Genomic DNA, 21,452 nt, shown 5'->3' on the forward strand with positions numbered 1-21,452 from the left:
AGGGAAGAAAAATCCTATCTAAGTCATCTGAGAAAAAAAAGCTTAGAGAAGCTTAGAGCCAGAAAAATGAGACTTTACACATCCAAAAGAAACAACCAGTGAAGTTAGTTCATCATGACCTGTATACTCAACTCATTTCCTAGCTGAATTAATCTTGCAGCAATTTCAGGGACAGATTCACCACTTTGACTCTTGTAGTATAAATATTAAATTCTGTTTATGAACTATCTAAGATTCTGAGTGGTAAGGAGAACTGTTGACATTTTTTCCATCCATTTACATTGGATGGCATAATTATCCAAAGGGAAATATGATCTACTTTTTAAAGGCCTTCTGGCACTTCTCCCCATAATGGATTGATAGTGCATATTCTTGGTTCATTTTTAGGCAAATATGACCTTGTTTCTAGTCTTCCAAGCCTTTATTTGTTCTCAGTAATGACTGCCTATCATGCCAAATGGTGTAGAAAGGATGAGAACTGAAAAGAATTATGATACTATTACATTTATCTTTTTTCTGAGTGATATTTCTGGTAGTTTTGTCACACAGCTAATTAATTTGTTACTGTTAACAAACAGGGTCTTCTTGACCTAATAATTTTCATCATGATCCTGTATAAATGCAAAGACAGCTTTATAGAGCTGGTTTATGCTAATCTGACCCTAAGTCATTTATTTACTTTGGGGGGCTGATTTTTAACCCATTTATCTCAAATCCAAATAACCTGAAAATTGAAATTAAACTTTGGTGGACTATTATAGAAATCTGGAGACAAAGTTGCTACTTTAAAGACCTATGGTTGCCCACTTTCAATACCAACAAGCTCTTAAATTTAGACATTCTAGATGGGTCCTAGTGGCTGGGAAGTTGAGAATGGAGGGATTATGAGTCAAAGCCAGCAGACAGAAAAGTTCACAAGACCCATTCTCAATTCATACCTGTTACAATGGTACCAGCCTGTCATCCCAGCACCATGGAAGGCTTGGTTTGGGAAGATCAAGTTTCTGAGCCAGCCTGGGCTGAAAAGTCCAAAAGAGTCCATCTCAATGTAAAATTTTGAATGTGGTAGCATGTACTTGTCATCCAGTTGTAGTGTAAGACTCATATCTCCAATTAACCATCAAAAAAGCCAGAAATGGAACTGTGGCTCAAGTAATAGAGCACTAATCTTGAGTAAAAATGTTAAGTAGTGCCCACACCCTGAGTTCAAGCCCTAGTACTGGCACAGAAAAATAAAGAAATACATTTTGTGGGGGGGGTGTTAATCATGGATCTTGAACTCGGCCTGGGCACTGTCCCTGAGCTCTTTTACTCAAGGCTAGTACCCTACCACTTTGAGACACAGTGCCACTTTCTGGTGATTAATTGGAATTAAAAGCCTCATGGACTTTGATACCTGGGCTGCCTTTGAACTATGATTCTCAGATCGCAGTCTCCTGAGTAGCTAGGATTATAGGTGTGAACCACTGGCACCCGGCCCACAAATAAAAATCTTGTATATTGGGGCTGGGAAGGTGGCTCAGTGGTAGAATGCTTTCCTTGCATGCATGTGGCACTAGGTTCCATTCCTCGGCACCACATAAGCAGAAAAATCTGGAAGTGATACTGTGGCTCAAGTGGTAGAGCACTTGCCTTGAGCTGAAGAGCTAAGGGACAGCACCCAGACCCAGAGATCAAGCCCCACAACCAACAAAAAAAAAAATTGTGTATTAAAGAAAATTACCAAGAAAATGAAAAAACATCCTATGAAGTGAGAAAAATAGTTGCAAATCATCTATCTTACAAACATCTGGTATCCAAAATATATCAAAGAACTCCTAGAGTAGTAAGCATGAAAATAAAAAATAAAGTAACAACAGTAGTAATTCCACTCTTTGGCATTTACCCAAAAGATTACAAACAAGGATACAGCAAAGGCACTAGCACATCATGTTTCTTGCAGCACTATTCACCATAATCAAGGTGCCAAGATATAGAATTAGCCCAATGGAAAAATGTATCAAGAAAATGTGAGATACATACATGTAGACATATGTATGTATTTATGTCTAAATATACATACATACATACATATAATGGAATTTTGCTCATCCATTAGAAAAAATTACATTGTACCATTTGTAAAGAAATGGAAAGACTTGGAAAACATTATGTTAAGTGAAATAAGTCAGGCCTGGAGAGACAAAGGATCCATGTTTTTCCCTTATACGTGGAAGCTAGATTTAGCGTACAGTGTCACAAGTAAATATGTTAGATTGTATGCTAGCAAATGCAAATTTATTAACTGAAATATGGTAGATTCAAGGGTAATCTCAAATAGTGTAATTCCTTAGAGAGTCAAAATCAGAGTTCACAAACAAAACACCTGGAAGCAGGTACTCAAAAGGAGTGGGATGAGTCAAGAGGAGAGAGGAGAGAGGAAAGGGGTAGACAAATAAAGAATAGAAGAGGAAAATATGCAGACCAGAATCCAGTATATGGGGCTGGGAAGGTGGCTCAGTGGTAGAGCACTCGCCTTGCATGCATGAGGCCCTGGGTTCAATTCCTCAGCACCACATAAGCAAAAAGAAAAAAGCCGGAAGTGGCACTGTGGCTCAAGTGGTAGAGCGCTAGCCTTGAGCTGAAGAGCTGAGGGACAGCGCCCAGGCCCAAAGTTCAGGACCCATGACCAGATCCCCCCCCCCAAAAATCTAGAAAAGTATCATAAAACAATAAATTTTAAAAATAAAAAATAAATAAAATAAATAAAAAAAGAATCCAGTGCATATTCTACAAAATTAAGAAGAGTGAGGGAAAGGTGTGTAAGGAAGGGATGGGTGAGAATGTTGAAAGAGGTGACATGATTAAGATATATTGTATTCATAAATTCCTTTGTTAAATGGCAACTCCTTTATACAACTACTTAAAGATAATTAAAAATTAAATTTAAAAACTTAAACCAGCAAAGTATTTAAATAGACATTTCTTCAAAGAAATATACAAATAGCCAACAAGTACTTGAAATGATCCTTTTTTTTTTTGGGGTCTAGTCGTGGGCCTGAACTCTAGACCTGGGCGCTGTCCCTCAGCTCTTCAGCTCAAGGCTAGCACTCTACCACTTGAGCCACAGCGCCACTTCCGGCTTTTTTTTTCTGCTTATGTAGTGCTGAGGAATCGAACCCAGGGCCTCAAGCATGCAAGGCAAGCGCTCTACCACTGAGCCATCTTCCCAGCCCTTGAAATGATTCTTAAGATTATTAGTCACCAAGGAACTACAAGTCAGTCCACAATGAAATACTACTTCACATTCAGTGAGATAGATAGAACTTTAGCAACAACAGAAAACACCTAGAAAATGACAAGTGTTGGTGAGAATATGGAAATATGGGCCTGTGTACACTGCTGTAGGAAATATAAAATGGTGCAGCTGCTTTGGAAAAATTTGCTCATTCCTCAAAATAAACATAATATTACATACCTGCAATTCCTCCACTCTGGAGGCTGAGGCTGTAGGATCTTGCATTCAGGCTACATAAGAAGACCCAGATCCACAAAAAGGGGGGATTATACAAAATTTTCACATGACTCAACAATTCTACATATATATATATATATATATATATATATATATACGCACACACACACACAAAAAAAAACTTGTAAGCATATACTTGTATGTAAATGCTCTTAGCAGCACTATTTATAATTGACAAGCATATTCTTCTTGAATGGATAAATGAAATGTACTGTGTGTCTATATAAAATAGAATATTAGCTGTAAAAAGGAATGATGTGCTGATAATGTGCTATAACACAGATAAACCTTGCAAACCTTGTGCTAAAGAAAGAAGCCAGAAACAAAAGGTCTCATATTATTTCATTTATATGAAATATCCCAGATTTTATAGGTATGAGTCAAGCGGAAAAAGTCAGAGAATGTGATGTTAGGAAAACGAGCCCTCAAATATGTATTTTAATGTTTTTGTTTCTTTCATGCATGTGTTTCTAACGCATTTATAAGATTATTTCTTTGTTGCTTTGTATGTCCCTTCCCCACAGTGTAACCCCCGCTTTCACTATATTTGATGTCACTATAACATGTGGAGGAGACGGGGACAAACAAGTCGTTTAAGGATTCAGGTGGACCTGATGTAACAATGAGAAGTACAAAATGTCATGTCAAAACCAGCTTTACAATGTCGGTGTGGGGGGGGGGGTATGATTGGGTGGGGGAGAGGGTGGAGGCTGGGAAGGGAGGTGAAGGGTAAACAAAGGAGGAGGCTGCAATGCTTGGTAAGAAATGTATGCATTATCCTGCCCATGTAATTGTAACCCCTCTGTACAGTATGTTCTCAAATAAAATAAAATAAAATTAAAACAAAAAAAAAGAAATATCCCAGATTGGTAAACCCATAGACACAGATTACAGATCGGTGATTGTTATGGGCTGTTTAATGAGCACAGTTTATTTTTATATTTTTCAGGAGACAGGTTAAGGTTGCACACTATTGTAAATTACAAAATGGCACTGAATCATACAATTTCTTTTATTCTTGTATTTGATTTTTGTCCTAGTACTAGGCTTGAACTCAGGGCCAGAGTCCCATCCCTTGGCTTCATTCAAAGCTAGTACTCTACCACTTGAGGCATACCCTTATTTTCGGCTTTATAATGCTTACTTAGAGATAAGAGTCTCATGGACTTTTCTGTCCAGGCTGGCTTGGAACCTTAATTTTCAAATCTCAGCCTCCTGTGTAGCTAGGATTAGAGGTGTGAGCCCCCTAGGTGAATTATACTTTTTAAATGGTTACTTTTAAGGTATGTAAATTGTATTTCAATAAGAATTATGAAAAAGATTATTGCTGAGCATACTGGTATAGACTCTGTAATCCCAACACTTAAGAAGCTGAGACAGGAGGATTATAAGTTCAAAGCCACTTTGGGTGACATAATGAGATCCTATCTCAATAAAAAAATATTTAAAAATAATGAGCAAGTCTTACTATAGCCTGATTTATATAGACATAGAAATAAATGGTGATTTACTATACAGACCTTCTTAAGCTTGCTTTGCTGAAAGTTTTTATAAGGAATGTTAGCTTGGAATTTGGAAAGCCTGTTAAGTAATGGTTAGGAAGCCAAGTCAAGGTTTTAGTGATGGTACCTATAAACTTAGGAGAAGCACTCTTTTCTTCTTTTTTTACAAGTCATGGGAACTCAGGGCCTGGGCACTGTCCCTGAGCTTCTTTTGCTCAAGGCTAGCTCTCTTATCACTTGAGCAACAGCTCCACACCCAGCTTTTTCTGTTGTGTGGTACTGAGGAATCAAACTCAGGGCTTCGTGCATGATAGGCGAGCACTCTACCACTATGCCACATTCCCAGCCCAAGCACTCTCTTATTGAGAGCTTCATAACATCCTTAGATTCCTGGGCCTGTCAGGAAGTAAACTTCCTTACTCACTGCCAGTGTTTGTAATCATGGCCCAGTAACAAGGAAAATAGATTTTTATTTAATCTATATAGATAATTAGATTGCTATGAAAATAAAAATAAGATGTAGCTCAGTGGTAGAGCATGTACTTAGAATACACAATGCCCTGGATTCCATTCACAGCATCATGGGAAAAAAGAAAATAAAATAATGATCAATGTTTCTAAATCCTGGAAACTCAAGCAGGGAATAAGTAATTCCATTTACAAATGTTCTGTTTCTCTTTGCAAAGAACAATTTACCAAATAGTTAATTGTTCTAGACAGTGTAAGAAAGAAATGAGTTCCTTCTATAGTCCAGGAAATATAATTTTAAGACAACAGTAATATTCCAAAGAAAACTATTCCTCATCAGCTCTTACTTCTTGGCACTACTCAGTCTTGGGTTAGCACTCCAAATTCACCCACCTATTTCTCAACTTGAAATCCTAACTCAGTTTACTCATATGGCCTCAGGGTTTTTAAAATGTATCCTACCAGGGATGGGGTGAAACTCTGTGGAAGATTGTTCATCAGCATATGTGGAGCCCTCCCTGGGTTCCATCCCCAGCATTTCGAAAATAAAGGGGAAGTAAACTATCCCATCAGAAGGTTCCACACGAAGGTACCTGGCCCCATCCTTTTCCATGGGCCTCTGAAAAAGTCCTCTGATGAAGTTGAAGCCCTCAGGCTTGTAGCTGATTGGAAGAGCTTTCAGGGGAGCATGAGAGTAAAACATAAAAAGCAATCTGCAGGTGACAAGACTTATAATAGCTGTGTTTACCTTATTACTGATCATTTTCAAAAGGGAAAACATCTGATGAGAGTTCATTACAAGAATAATAATGCAGCTGACAAGGAAATGTAGTTGTTTCAGTGGCATGTAAAACAAGATAAAAGTCAATCCCAAATAAATTTTTGGCAAATTATCAGTAAACATAGTGATTAACCCAATTTTCAAAGAAGAGGGAATATTATGCCAAATTTATAAAAGTGTGTGAGCATAATATTTCTAGGGAAAAAGACTTAGCTAAAACATAGAACAATCCTGATATAATATACCATGAATATGCCAAGCAGATAGCTTGAATATATCCAAAATATATCAGAAATATCATGTAAAACAATTTAGCAACTGAAATGTTTTAAACATTTGCTGATGCATAAAATTCAATGGGTAAGTGATGTGAATCCCAATAGCATAGAATGATGAGAAAGATGCTAGATGCAAAATCAAGGAGAAAATTTGAACTCAAGTTAATGTTTTTTTAAGAAACCGAAATTCTGACTGCAAACACTGTACAACACCCCTCACTCACCTTTATCCATGATCTCACTTTCTCCAAGTTCAGTTCCCTGTGGTCATTTACGGTCATCAAAGTACATTAAGATATTTGAACCAGGTGCTAGTGGCTCATACCTATAATCCTAGTTTCATGGGAGACAGAGGGCAGAAGGATTGAGGTTCAAGGCTGACTCAGACAGAAAAGTTTGCAAGATTCTACCTCCAAACTAACCAGCAAAAACTAAACTAGATGTGTGGCATAGCAAGCCTAAGGACCCAAGTTTAAACCCTAGTACTACCATTAAAAAAAGAAGAGGAAGAAAATGTGAAAGAGAAAGATAAAGGAGGAGAGGAGAAGGAAGAAGTAGTTCAAGGACTGGGGGGGTTGAATCAAGTGGTAAAGGATCTACTTAGAAGTCTCAAGGTCCTCAGTTCAATTCCATGTGGACCCAAAAAGGATATCTTGAGAAAGAGAACAAGACCACACTCATATAACTTTCATTATAGTATAGTTTGATAATTGTTCTATTATATTATCAGTTATTATAAATCTCTTACTTTGCCTAATATGAATTAGAGTTCATCAAAGTACATACATGCAGTAAAGTATATGCAGTATATACCGTATTTGGTATCATTTGCAGTTTCAGGCATCCACTAGGGGTCTTGAACACATCTCGATAACTACACTATAACTGTCCAATCAATGTTTGACAAAGCAGTAGCTGAACTGACAAGTAGAAATTTATTACAGCGAGTGAGAAAATGGATGAATCTATAGAAATATCCCACTCAACATACAATTTCTGAAATATTTATATTAGTAACATTTTACCAATTTAACCTAGGGAAGGAAATGATTTTATTTTCTAAATTGAAATCTCTTCGCATTTAGTAGTAGCACATCAAACCTAAGGATTGTCAGTGTCTCTCTTTACAATGTGAAAGAACAAATCATTCAGGATTTTCCATGGGTCCTCTCATACATGATTAAGGTAGCATGATTGGGTTATTGAAAAACAATACTTTGCTCTCTGTTCTGGCAAAATGATAACAAAGTGTTTTAAATATAAACATAGGAAGTAAAATGATTGTAAAAAATGTTAGGTTTTTCCTGAGAAGATTTTGCCTTTCTTAGGTAATCAAGGACATCATAAAATCAATATAAACTATAGAGGAGAATTGGACATGTAGCTCAGTGGTAGAGCACTTGCCTAGCATGATTGAGGCCTGGGTTTGATCTCCAGCATGGCAGGAATAAAAAAAAAAGAAGGAAAAGGAAAAAGCAGGAAACTATAGAATATTGCCCTGGCCTTTTCATTATCTGGGAAGGTTATTCAGAAGCAAGGTAGGCACCCAAGACACAGGCTATCGTCTCAGGAGGCTGAGATATGGCAATCTTAATTTAAAGCCAGCCCAAGCAGGAAAGTCTGTGAGACTCTTACCTCCAATTAACCACCAAAAACCCAAAAGTGGAGGTATGGCTTAAGTGGTCGAATACCAGCTGAGTGAAAAAAGCTAAGGGACAACTCCTAGGCTCTGAATTCAAGAAAAAGGTGAAACAAATGTTTTCCTACTTGTTTTTAAGAACAGACCAATAAGCCAGGCCCACTGGGCTTACACCTGTAATCCTTGCTGTGCAAGAGACTGACACCAGAAGGGTATTTTTTGAGACCCACCTGGGAAAAAGTTGACAACGCACCCCTTCCCCCCACCCATCATCTAATTAAAAAGCTGGGCTAAGTGGTACATTCCTGTTATCCTACATGGACTTGGATAGCCAGGGCAAAATACAAGACCCTATTCGAAAAGTCACGAAAGCAAAAATAAACAAACAAATAATGAAAGCAAAAGGGACTGGAGGTAAGATTCAGTGATAGAACTCCTGGCCAGCTAGTGTGAAGCCCTGAGTTCAAACCCCAGTCCAGCCAAAAAAGAACAGACCCAATTTTTAAATTGCCATTTTAAAAGAGAAATAACAAAATTCTCATTTTCATCAGTATATTTGATACTAAAGTTCTTTTTATGAACTTATAATCTTGTCAAACCTTAGCCATATTTGACCTGAATAATTAAAATTCTCTTCCCACAGACGATCTACAACTTTTTTTATCCAAACACATCCTTTTAGTAATAGTCTCTAAGTAACTCAAAAGAATACATTCATTAACAGATTCTAATAGCTAGCTAGCAGAGAGAGAGAGAGCTAGAGAGAGAAAGAATATATATCTTCCCATAGTATGTAAAAGTAGGAAGAAAATGCAGATAATCCTAGAGTTATATGTAGTAATTATTGATTTGAGTTTCTTTTACTGAGAAATCATCTAAGTATTTAATGAATTTATCCATTATTTCAGCCTGGCATCTGCCCACAGTTTGCAGTTACTTAAATATTTTATAAATTATCTTCAAACTGATAGGCTATGAAACATAATTACTATTGAGATAAAGTTTGTTATAATAATGACTCAATTTGGTTAAACAAATTTTCAGTTTTTAAATCTTAAGCATCTAGAAGTAAACCTATATAAATAAATCTACTTATATGTTATATGTAACATTGACACATCAGAAAAGATATAACTGTTTTAGGAAGTAAAAGGTACTGAATTAATCTTATTTGTCAAAATGACCTCTATTATACAAACTTGGATTCTTAAAACATTTGCAATTGTTTTTATAGGAACATTTTTAGCCCTTTAAAAGCTTCCTCCTTGCTCACTCATTACTGGCACTGTACCATTTGAGCCATGCTTCCAGCTTGGTTTTTAACAATTATTTCTGCCTGGGCTGGCTTCAAATCATGATCCTCTAGATCTCAGCCTCCTATGTAGCAAGGATTATAGGTGTAAGGTACCCTCACTACTCTCTCATGAACCAGGAGTTTTATGGAGTTGGGTAAATTGGATAATTCCCTTGTTTACCCAACTCCATAAATCTCCTGGTCCATGGGAGAGTAGCTAGGATTACAGGTGTAAACCATCAGTGCCGGGCACATATTTAATTCTTATTTATAGAGAATTAATAGATGGCTGAATTACTTTCGTGTGTGTGTGTGTGTGTGTGTGTGTGTGTGTGTGTTTGTGCACGCGCTGGGGCTTGAACTCAGGAGCTGTGCACTGTCTCTGAACTTAGTATTCCATCACTTGAGCCACACCTCTACTTCTGATCAGAGTCTCACAGACTTTCCTTCCCAGGGTGGCTTTGAACAGTGATCCTCAGATCTCAGCTTCCTAAGAAGCTAGGATTACAGATGTGAGCCACTAGCACCTGTCTGGGGGCAAAGTATTCTTTGTCTCGATATCTGGGGTCACTTCAGTGCAGCAGTTTATCCCTATATTTTTCCAGCTTCCTGTTCACCAGTGTACCTGTCTTGTTGATTCTGCCTATGAACCAGGGCTTTGTGTAGAACACACAATTTTATGGTAAAATCTAGTGGTAGATTTCATAAAGAATTTTCAGCATTTGTAATTCTGGGAAGATTTCTCTCAGTGGCAAAGATGCCATTGAAGTGTTCATGTCTAGAATTCAGTTTCAAATAAAATCATAGGACACTTTTTGAAAAATAATAGACTAGATATTTGAAGTATCTGTGGAAGCAAAGAAACTTCAACATTGGACATACAGCCTTAGAAGTTGATGATAAAGTGTTCTTTTACATCTAATCAGCGAGGCATAGTGGAAATATAATAAAAGAGCAGGTGAATGTTGATAAGAGAGTAATGTGATGCAATAGTACTAATAGCAAAACACATTAAAGGACACTAGTGAAATCCATGACAACAGTTTTTCTGAAGGAAGCAAAATAACTAGAAAAGGTTGCTTCACTGTTCATTGTAGTAATTACATTTACAGAAATACAATATTATGCTGCCCAGGAGGTTATTCATTTGTATGTTCTACACTCAACTTTTATGAGCAATAAGTGCCAAGACATATTAGAAAATTAAAGGAAAACAACTTGTAAGTTTTATCATAGGGTCTGTACAGAGTATCCAATATTTATCATCTATGATATTGTCGTTAAGGTTATAAGTAGATGCTAGCTTTCTTATGGTTCTGGGAGGGTTCATCACAATGACCCCAGGGAATTTACACTTTTTTAAAAAGTAATTCCTAAGTCATCAGAGAAAAGTTCTGTCTTGCTGAATTATGCTATGAAAATCTGGGTTCCTAAATGGAAAATGTTACCAATCCACGTGAATATTTCCTTTTACCCAAACACTTCATTCCTTGATCATTCTGGACCATTTGCTATGTAATCCTTATATGTGGATTTTTGTTTTTCTTAAAAGAACGAAAGACTTTAAGAGACTAGATCTCCAGGGTTAGATCCTTGGCTTTAAAGACTCCCTTGGAATGTATTGTGGCTGTTGGCTCTAGCAACTTATTTTCTTGCAGAGATGAAGCATCTGGTTTTTGTTATCTCAATGATGCTGTCCTGGGAATATTACGATTGCGACGGAAATTTGAACGTATTCTCTATGTGGATTTGGATCTGCACCATGGAGATGGTAAGCCCTTCAGTTTCAAAGATGCTAGTACAGCAGGTTTAGATCAGTAAAGTTCCTTCTAGAACAAATACCTGTTGCAAATGTAGTTTTACTAACTGAGAGTTCTAAAGTAGGAAGTGCAGAGATTCCTCTGATTCAATTCTTGCTTTGCTTCTCAAGCCACGCTCCTATCATTTCTACTCTCCTCTCTCCCTGTGACAAAGCTGTATATAGAAAACACTAAAACCTAGTAGTGTTTATCCAATTATGCAGGCACCTCACAGGGTCTTTTTTTTTTTTTTTTTGGTAGGTCGTGGGGCTTGAACTCTAGGCTTGGGCGCTGTCCTTCAGCTCTTCAGCTCAAGGCTAGTGCTCTACCACTTGAGCCACAGTGCCACTTACGGTTTTCTGGTGGTTTATTGGAGATAAGAGTTTCATGGACTTTCTTTCCCTGGCTGACTTTGAACCTTGATCCTCAGATCTCAGCCTCCTGAGTAGCTAGGATTACAGGCGTGAGCCACCAGTGCCTGGCTTCACAGGGTCTTTTATCATGACTTCTAAGGGAAATTTGTGCTTAGAGCTGTCTCTGTCTTTTCATTAGTACTTTTATCAAGATTCTTCTTGGAGGGGCTGGGAAGGTGGCTCAGTGGTAGCGTGCTTGCCTTGCATGCCTGAGGCCCTGGGTTCGATTCCTCAGCACCACATAAGCAAAAAGATAAAAGCCGGAAGTGGCGCTGTGGCTCAAGTGGTAGAGCGCTAGCCTTGAGCTGAAGAGCTGAGGGACAGCGCCCAGGCCCAGAGTTCAGGCCCCACGACCGGACCCCCCAAAAAAAAAAAAAGATTCTTCTTGGGGTCTTTGAAGGTGGCTCAGTGGTAGAGTGCTTGTCTTGCATGCAGGAAGCCCTGGGTTTGATTTCTCAGCACCACATAAGCAGAAAAATCCAGAAGTGGCACCAGTTCCTGGCTAATACCACACTCTCTTAACAATTTAGATGGACTTTCCTAAACTTCCTGCACATTTTCCACCTAGAATGTAGACTTCCAGGGACAGTTGCCACATTCTATTTCTCTAAGAAGTCCTGTCTGTGACACAAAGCATTTCATGCAATAAATTATTAAAGACTATCCTGCCCCCTCTCCACATTAGTGGTTAATGCTTCCCTATTTCTAGGAGCTATTTTTTTAGCTAGACTAACATCACAGCATAAGGGAGGAAAACAATAATATATGTCTGTGCTTAAGGTTAGCTTTGCTGCCAGAATAGAAACAGAAAGAATAAATTTTGTCAGGGAGCCTCCCCCAAGGTGCTTTACCCGCCTGGATGCTAGAAACACATGATCTATGACAGAAAACTGAAGGTAACAGAGTGGAGAGAGAAGGGTTAAAATAATATACTACTTTGAGAACCACATTAACTGAACTGAATATAACCTTGACCGTACTCAAAACCTTTCTGAGGCCCTATGTCCTATAACAAGGAAAGCCATCTGACCCATGGCTTATTTTTATATGGCCAGTAAGTTAAGAAATTTTTTACCACTTTTAAAAGGTTGTGAAAGTATATAAAAGTGTTATGTGTGTACATGCACATACGCGTGTGCGCGCACACACACACACATGCACTGTATAATAGTAACCTTATATAGTTTACAAAGTCTAGAATGTTTACTAGCCACTTAAATTTTCTGACTCTAGGTCTGAGGCAATTTCTCCCTGCCCCCACCCACTCTCTCTATTTTGGTCAGCACACCTCAGTCCTTTGGTTTTCAAATTTGACTGAACAGCAAGGGTGACTGATGTTTTCAAATACAGATTACTGGGCTACACACCCAAAATATTCAGATTAAGTAGGTTAAAGAATTTATATTATAACAATATTCTGATTGTTCTTCAGGCCACACCTTGAAAAGCAATGATCTTCCCTATAAAGTCCTCAGTTAGTACTGTCTTTCAAGACTTCCCTCAGGCCTCTTCTCATTTTAGCTATCCTATTTCTCACTACTCACTGTCCATTCGGTCTACTCAATGAGCAGGTCTCTTTCCAGATCCCTACCTTTGCCTCCCTTTTCTTTACCTTTGCTTCCTCCTCTGCTTTTGTAGCTCCTGCTTCTACCTTCGTTCAAATCCCAGCAGTAACAGATTTTCTTTGCCCACTCCAGCCTAAAGGGTTCCCTTCTGCCTTTTAAATCCTGTATTGTTTGTATCACTGATTGTTATTTAATTATGCATTATTTTGTATTGTTAAACTTTAGTGTAACTGTCATTTCTTACCATAGAAACTTTAAATTCTTCCAGAGTAGAGATCTTTCTCTCTGTACAATGAATTGAACCAACAGTACTCTGCATGTAATAGTGGTTCAGTAAAAATTTTTGTCATATGAATGAATGATTATGAAATTCAGAGTTCAAGAATAGAACCAACTCTGTTAAACCATATAAGAACAAAATAAGACTGTCACCCGAAACCATTCTTTCCATTTGCAGTGTTATTTCTACACCATTTAGAGTTTCCTGTTTCAGCCAACTTTTATGGTGTGTTTCATTTCAGTTTATTTCCCCTCTTCAGCACCTCCCTTCTAGTGACCCCTGCCCCACCCCCAAACTCTTACACATTTGGTTTCTTTTAAATCTCCCATGATTCCATCACTAACCTCCCGGGTGGCTTCCCTCACCACTCTCCTTCACACCACCCCATTTCCTCCACCTCTTACTATGTCCATTTGAAAGTATGATTTTCTAACTGCCCAGTAGTATTTCTACCACCCCATTCAAAAAAAAAAAACAAATGGATACTAGAGATAGATAAAAGGATGGTCTATACCCTAATTCATCAGGAAATGCAAATTAGGAATGCATATTATTCTTTCCGCCTAAGATTAAAAAGAATAGATCTAGTCACTGGGAGGAAGGGGTTGCAGAGAATTCACACACACATTTGGCTGAGGTATAAATTAATAGTTTCTTGATGGGTAAATAATCTGGATTTTCATGCAGTGTAATTATTTCTAACTTGAAAAGATATTTTGTGTTGTTTCATTTAGTCTCCTTCATACTTTTTGCCTGGGGCCTCTAACTGGTTTTAACTGCTTCCCTAGAGCAAAGCATAAGGCTTGGGAAATTCAAACATACCTGTTATATCCAAATAGACTTCATATTATTTTTAAGATCTCTGTTGGCCTCTAATGAGGACTGAATGCATTTAAGTCAACACAGAGACAAAAATCGTTGTTTGGAATGTAAGAGGATAATACCTGAATTTGCTCATTGTTCTTCCATTTTACAAAGTAATTATGTGACCAACAGTATGACATTAGGTAATCCTGAGAGGAAAGGGGTACTTGTGGGCAGTACAGTTATCATGTAAGTAGTAGCTTTGTGAAGGTTACTATAAATTGCAACTTTTATACCTAAACATTATTTTCTGACTTTTTATAACAGAAAGAGCCAAAAGCCACTCCTCTAGTCTTCCTCCAGGCTTTAAAACTGTTGTAGTTGAGTGTAGTTGCTAATGCCTATAATTCCAGCTACTCAGAGGGATCAGGATCATAGGTCAAAGGCAACTGAAGCAAAAAGTGAGACCTCCCATCTCAACAAATAAGTTGGGCATAGTGGCACATACTTGTTAGCCCAGCTACTGAAGTATTAAAAGGAAGATCAGCCCACATATAGGGGAGGAGACATAAATAGGAGGAGGGTCATAGTTCAGGCTTGTCTGAACATGTATGCAAAGACAGAACTGTCTTCCAACTCTAAAGTAAAAGAGGCTGGAGACAGAGCTCAAGTAGTAGAGCACCTTCCTAGCAAGGCCCTAAATTCAAATGCTAATACCACATTTTAAAAAAAACCTTCTGTAATAAAGATGCTATAAAGGACAAGGCTTGACTATTTTCTGTTTTCAGTATCTTAACCAGAAGATGAGCTATACAATACTAGGTACCAAGTACCAAGGGAAATTCAGGCAGTCTGCATTTATAACCAAATCTGCATTAGAGAGAGGCACTTCATAATTAGTTTTTCACTATATAATGCTTAATGTTTGTTTTGGATATGTTTTTAAAGAGTTATTATACTTCTTTGAAAAAACAATCCCAAGCATTGAACTAGAGTCACTTACACAAAACAGTAGAGAAGAAAGTTGGTGCTAACTCTATCTGTTCAGTTCTGTTGACAATGCCTCAGTCCTGGGCCTTTGTTTTTCCCCACCACTCAGAGCACAAGTCAAGGAGAGCCCAGGGATCCCGTTATTCAGAAAGGGGAAGTCTGGTTATACTTTGCCATGGATTCGAAAAGGTACCTTCAAAGTTCACTTGGAGCCCGAGTCTTAACACATTTGTAATTGCAAAGATGGGAAACCAGGGATGTGTGCTGCTTTCAGTAATGAGCTGCTTTCTCATCTCCTCCACTTTCCACAGCTGTTTTCAAGATTTTTCAGATGTTGCAAACAAGACACCTATCTATGCAGTAATCTCTCTGATGTTTCTTTCTCTGGTAGGTGTAGAAGATGCCTTCAGTTTCACCTCCAAAGTCATGACTGTGTCCCTGCACAAATTCTCTCCAGGATTTTTCCCAGGCAAGTGATCTCTGTGCTTCCTATACATTTAATGAATAGATACTGTGATTCTTCGCCACAATTCTACTATTCTTATGCTACTTACCTCTTATTGGTGCTAGTCTATGCAAAAATTTAAAACTCTCACTTCAAGTGACAATAACAAGAGGAATGACAGTAACACTGCTTGCTCCTTCTGGATGATTTTTATGGACTATAAACAGTCACTTACACTTACTATGCTATTGGTAGGCCAGGCTGGTCTGGACATCTTAATAGTTTATTGATATTATGTCCACCTAAGACATACAAAAAACTCAGGCAAAAGGTTAAATCTCTTTTTTTTATATCCCATTCAGTAAGATGGAAACTTCAGTGCCTTTATGGGTTTCCTGCTTTCCCTAACATTGTACTTGTTACATCTCCGTATTCTTTTTCTTAATTTCATTCTTTTTCATCACTAATTTCAAATATTCTCCAAAGTAATTGTTTTAGTTTTCCCAATTGCTGCCAGAAAATCCTTTAAGTTTTCTGAGTTGTTGTGCTTTTAATAGCTGATAACAATGTTTCTCTCTATCACAGGTACAGGTGATGTGTCTGATGTAGGCTTAGGGAAAGGACGCTACTACAGTGTGAATGTGCCTATTCAGGATGGCATACAGGACGAGAGGTATTACCACATCTGTGAAAGGTATGGCAGGAACCTGAGCTAGTAGCAAGTAGATGGTATCTCTGTGGGATGCAGTGATATCATCAGAGTTCTTGTTTGCAAGGAACAGTTTGAAAAAAAAAACAATTGCATGAATACATAGCTTTTAGCTACTGCTCATTCTGATTATTTGATTGGGTAGCAACCCTCTGTTGGAGAGAGCTGAGCAGCTAAACCAAGTCATGCTCCACGTGTACCTCCTATTCCATATGATTAAGACCATCCCCAAAGAAAAGCTTTTAGGTTGTCTTGGGGAAGCATTTGTCTGTTACTTTCTTAGCCAAAGAAACCTATTGTGTGTAACTTCTTTAATATGATGGAATACAGTTCTGTTCCCCTTATGGAGACCTTCCTTCCCTAAACTATTGTGAATTTTACATTTGACTATAATCCTCCCCCCTTTCCCTCCCTCCCTTTTTCCTCTTTCCTTCTCTCTCCCTTTGTCCTTCTCCTTCTCCCCCCCCCTTTCTCTCTCTACATTACTAGGGTTTAAATTTAGTACCTTGTACTTGTTAACTCTTCTGCCAGCAGAGGCCTCAAACCTTAATCCTTTGAATCTCAGCCTCCTGAGTAGCTAGGATTATAGATGTGTGAGCCAGTGGTTCCCTGCTAGAGTTGATTATAATTCTTTATCATGCATTCTATCCATGGTGGTAAAATTGTAGTCAGAAATGTGTGTGCATGTGTGCATGTGTGTGCGCATGTAGTGCTGGGGATGGAATCCAGGGCCTTGTACATGCTAAGTACACACTACAAAATTGAGGTACATTAGCCCCAAAGATGGTTGGATTGTGTGTGTGTGTGTGTGTGTGTGTGTGTGTGTGTGTGTGTGTATTGGTATGGGGCTTGAAGTCAGGGCCTAGGCACTGTCCCTTAGCTTTTCCACTCAAGGTTCTTGCTCTACTACTTGAGCCACAGTTCCACTTCCAGCTTTTTGGTGGCTCATTGGAGATAAGCGTCGCCTGGATTTGTCTGCATAGGCTGACTTTTAACTATAATCCTCAGATCTCAGCCTCCTGCATAGCTAGGATTGCAGGTGTCAACCACTGACCCAAATCTGTTTTCACCTTAAAGTCAAGGATCAAATTACAGACACTTATATAGACAGTTTGATTTGTAGACCATTGATATGGACACATCCTGCAGAATGTGGTGGAATGTTAAGCTCTTATTTGCAAAAATTGAGATTTCAGGTATAAATAAACTCACTGCTGCCAATGGCAAGAAAAAAAGTGAGTCTCCCTAGAACTCAAGTCTACCGAACTATAGGTCAGCAGCAGGGCTTGAGATACTCCAGATCCCTCCTTTGCTGGGCTCACAGTTCTTCTCTCAAGTTCTGCTGGCAAACAGAGGGTTCCCGAAGGAGCCTGGCCACACTGGCCACCATCACTGGCAGTTGTATAAACAAAGCAGAACTACTTAAAAATGAAAAACTTCATGCTTCAAAGGTGCCTCTTAGCTTAAGAGATTTGGCCAGCCAATCAATCCTTCCCTCACTCATTCCGCAGCACTAGCCCCTTCAAGATTTTCATCTTGTGCCCTGGCTGCTTCTGTATTGTTAGACTGGAACCTAACATTGATGGTTTAATTGCCCTTCTTTGTTCCCCTCAGACTCTGTTCTGTCCTTGAGGTGTGCAGATCAGAGCTGCTTTTATGTAACTTCGCCAATGAATGAGTCTTTTGGTTCTCTATAATCAGAAACTTACTTTGTCTTTATTCCTTTCTTGACCATGCCCAAAAATTTGTTGTCTTTTTTTTTGTACTAGAAAACTAGATTATTCTCTTCAGGGCACCATCCACAAAGTTTCCTAGAGCTCTGGCTTGGCCTTAATTGAAAGGCCACCACTCATAAGCCTGGAAGTATGGTTTGTAGCCTTCCCTAAATGAATTGCCATCATGTACCCCGACTGAAATCCCCTGAGATCTTCCTAATCCTCTACCAGCATTGCATTTCACTACTTAGAATATGTGAGTATTATCTGTAGACTGAAGGTTTCCCAGTGCTCACCCCCAAGGACACCTACTACATACCCTTCTTCAATAAGAAAAATGCCTCTTTCTCCCCTGCATTTTGTTTTCTTTTTTTAAAACATACTCCAAGTCCAGCACCAGTGGCTCTTACCTGTAATCCTATCTACTCAGGAGGCTGAGATCTGAGGATCATGGTTCAAAGCCAGCCTGGACAGGAAAGTCTGTGAGACTCTTATCTCCAATTAACTACCAGAAAACCTGAAGTGGCGCTGTGGTTCAAGTGGTAGAACACTTGCCTTGAGCTGAACAGCTCAGGCCCCATGCCCAACAGAGTTCAAGCCCCATGCCCAACAAAAACAAAAACAAAAAAAACATACTCCAGTTCCTGCTACATGATACAAAAATTTAATCTCATGGTAATTCATGTTTAAAAATACTCTTGGTATAAAACTTAATTACAGGGCTGGGAAGTTGGCTCAGTGGTAGAGCGCTTGCCTTGCATGCATGAGGCCCTAGGTTCAATTCCTCAGCACCACATAAGCAAAAAAGAAAAAAAGCTTGAAGTGGTGCTGTGGCTCAAGTGGTAGAGCACTAGCCTTGAGCTGAAGAGCTGAGGGACGCATGCAATTCCAGAGTTCAGGCCCCATGACCAGACCCAAAAAAAAAAAAAAAAAAACTTAATTACAAGCATTTTAAAAGTAAACAGCCCAAGCATTTATTAAAGATCCACCAGAGCTACTTGAATGGGGAATATAAGATGATTGAAGTTCAAAGCCATGGGACAAAAGAAAAAATATTAAGACCCTATCTCCAAGAAGAAGCCAGGCATGATGGTTACATTTGTAATCCCAGCTACTCAGGAGGCAGTGGTAGGAAGATTGTGGTCCAAGCCAGCCCAGGCAAGATGTTTGCCTAGCAAGTTCAAAGCTCTGAATTCAGTTTCCAAACAGAGAAGACAGGCAGGCAGGCAGGCAAAGAGTGATTTTTCTAGCTTCTCTACTAATGAACCAGTGTACAGATCCCAGGGCCATTTGCTCATGGAGCCACAGCAGTGATCATCTAGAATAACAGTTTCCAGGTTTTCATTAGAGGTACAAGAATTGTTTCCTTTGATTTTTTTCCTTAGAAATCAAGCCTGCTTAGGGCATTATGTGAAGATACCCTCTCATTCCAGGGGTGCCAGGAAGGTTTCCTGGACCACACATCTCTCCCATCTGTTGGACTCATACCTAAATTCTTTCAACAAGATCAAGATTTGTTTTCTACAATTAGAAATATGCCTGGAAATGAAAATTTGGCACAATATCTCCTCACTCCACTCAGTTGTAGTCATATAATTTCACAGGCAGCTGCTTTGCAAAGAGCTAGGATGGGAGCTCCTTGTAGAACAGAGGAGCAGGAGTTGAGTGATGGACCACTAGGGGGGAAATGGTAAAAGTAAGACAGCAATCCTTGTCAACTAACCAACCAGATTTGCACAGTCTTGCCAGTCCTGGCAACTAGGTCTCAGTCCCAAGAATCATCTTTTCAGTTTATTACCTCTGACCCATCTGCCTGCCTCAAAAGATACACCAGATACATAAATGGCTCATTTGTTCTGAATCTCAGTGGCATTTTGGCTTGCTTCTGGTGAGATAGTAAGGACCTCTTATCAGTGCTTCTGAGTGAGCTGCCTGAACTTGTGCAATTTACTAAACTGTCCTTGTCTTCCTCACTTTCTTCCTCCCTTCCCCTTCTAGTCTCTTTTTTCTTTTCTTTTTCTTGCCTCCTTTGTCCTTTCCCCTCCCTCTCTCCCTTCCTTTGTAAACAAGATGATTTTTTTCTCTCAGCTTTCTGACCTTGCCACTGTAACACTGAATGCAAATCTCTTTTTAAAAAGTCAGATTAGCTGGGCCCCAGTACTCATGCCTGTAATCCTAGCTATTCAGGAGGCTGAGCTCTGAATATCACGATTCAAAGCCAGCCCGGGCAGGAAAGTCCATGAGACTCTTATCTCCAATAAACCACCAGAAAACCGGAAGTGGCGCTGTGGCTCAAGTGGTAGAGTGCTAGCCTTGAGCTAAAGAGCTGAGGGACAGCGTTTAGGCCCAGAATTCAAGCCCCATGACTGAAAGAAAAATAAAGTCAGATTACTGGGGCGTTGGTGGCTCACACACCCATAATCCTTGCTACTCAAGAAGGTAAGATCTGAGGATCACGGTTCAAAGCCAGCCCAGACAGACAAGTCCATGAGACTCTTACCTTCAGTTAACCACCCAAAGAAGTACAGTTGTGTCTTGAAGAATGCTAGCTTTGAGAAAGCTCAGGGACAGCACCCAGGACTGACATCTAGCCCCAAGACCAGCACACACACACACACACATACACACACAATCAGCTTAGCATTTCTTATAATAGATTACATGTGGAAGCTTGACACAGCCATTTTCTAATGCCACCAAAAGGCCTTGTGTTCCATTTTATGTAAATGGCAATTTCACAATTAGTTTTTTCCAGGCAAATAGTAAGGCAAGGGTTATTGATTCCCACAAACTTCCTTAATTTCCATGGGAATTACTAGAATTGTTTTAGAAATAGGTTTCTGTTTTTTTTTTTCTGCTTATGTGGTGCTGAGGAATCGAACCCAGGGCCTCATGCATGCAAGGCAAGCACTCTACCCACTGAGCCACCTTCCCAGCCCCTAGGTTTCTGTTTTAACTAGCATGAGAGAACTTCAACATTACTTTTATAAGTATACCTTCCCCTTCAAATGAAAGTCTACAGCACCAGTATAGAGATGGTACAGGTATATTGCTGTAAGGTGAGAAATCAGAGAAACCACATTTTGAAAGATTAAATCTTGGAATCTTTATTAAAAAGCCGGCAACTTCATGGTAGACCCCTGTCTCCCTGTCTCAAAGACCAGCAGCCAGTATTTACACTTAACAAAGTTAGGAAACAGGCCAGAGGGAAGGAAAGAACCAACAAACCAATTCATCTCCAGTGGAGAGCTGAAGT

At 39.1% G+C, this 21,452-nt stretch overlaps 1 protein-coding gene across 2 annotated transcripts in view; it reads left to right on the forward strand.

The window, feature by feature from the left end:
• The window catches only part of LOC122120682 (histone deacetylase 8), a 267,402-nt gene that overhangs the window by 82,616 nt on the left and 163,334 nt on the right, over positions 1-21,452 (forward strand). For both annotated transcript variants that reach the window (XM_042694937.1, XM_042694936.1), the window contains exons 5-7: positions 11,135-11,247; positions 15,719-15,796; positions 16,358-16,466. In XM_042694937.1, the coding sequence (XP_042550871.1) occupies positions 11,135-11,247; positions 15,719-15,796; positions 16,358-16,466 (300 nt within the window). The remainder of the gene's footprint in view (positions 1-11,134; positions 11,248-15,718; positions 15,797-16,357; positions 16,467-21,452) is intronic.

This window comes from Dipodomys spectabilis, unplaced genomic scaffold (genome assembly GCF_019054845.1).
Source record: "Dipodomys spectabilis isolate Male_0828 unplaced genomic scaffold, ASM1905484v1 ptg000176l, whole genome shotgun sequence".
Classification (NCBI taxonomy): domain Eukaryota; kingdom Metazoa; phylum Chordata; class Mammalia; order Rodentia; family Heteromyidae; genus Dipodomys; species Dipodomys spectabilis.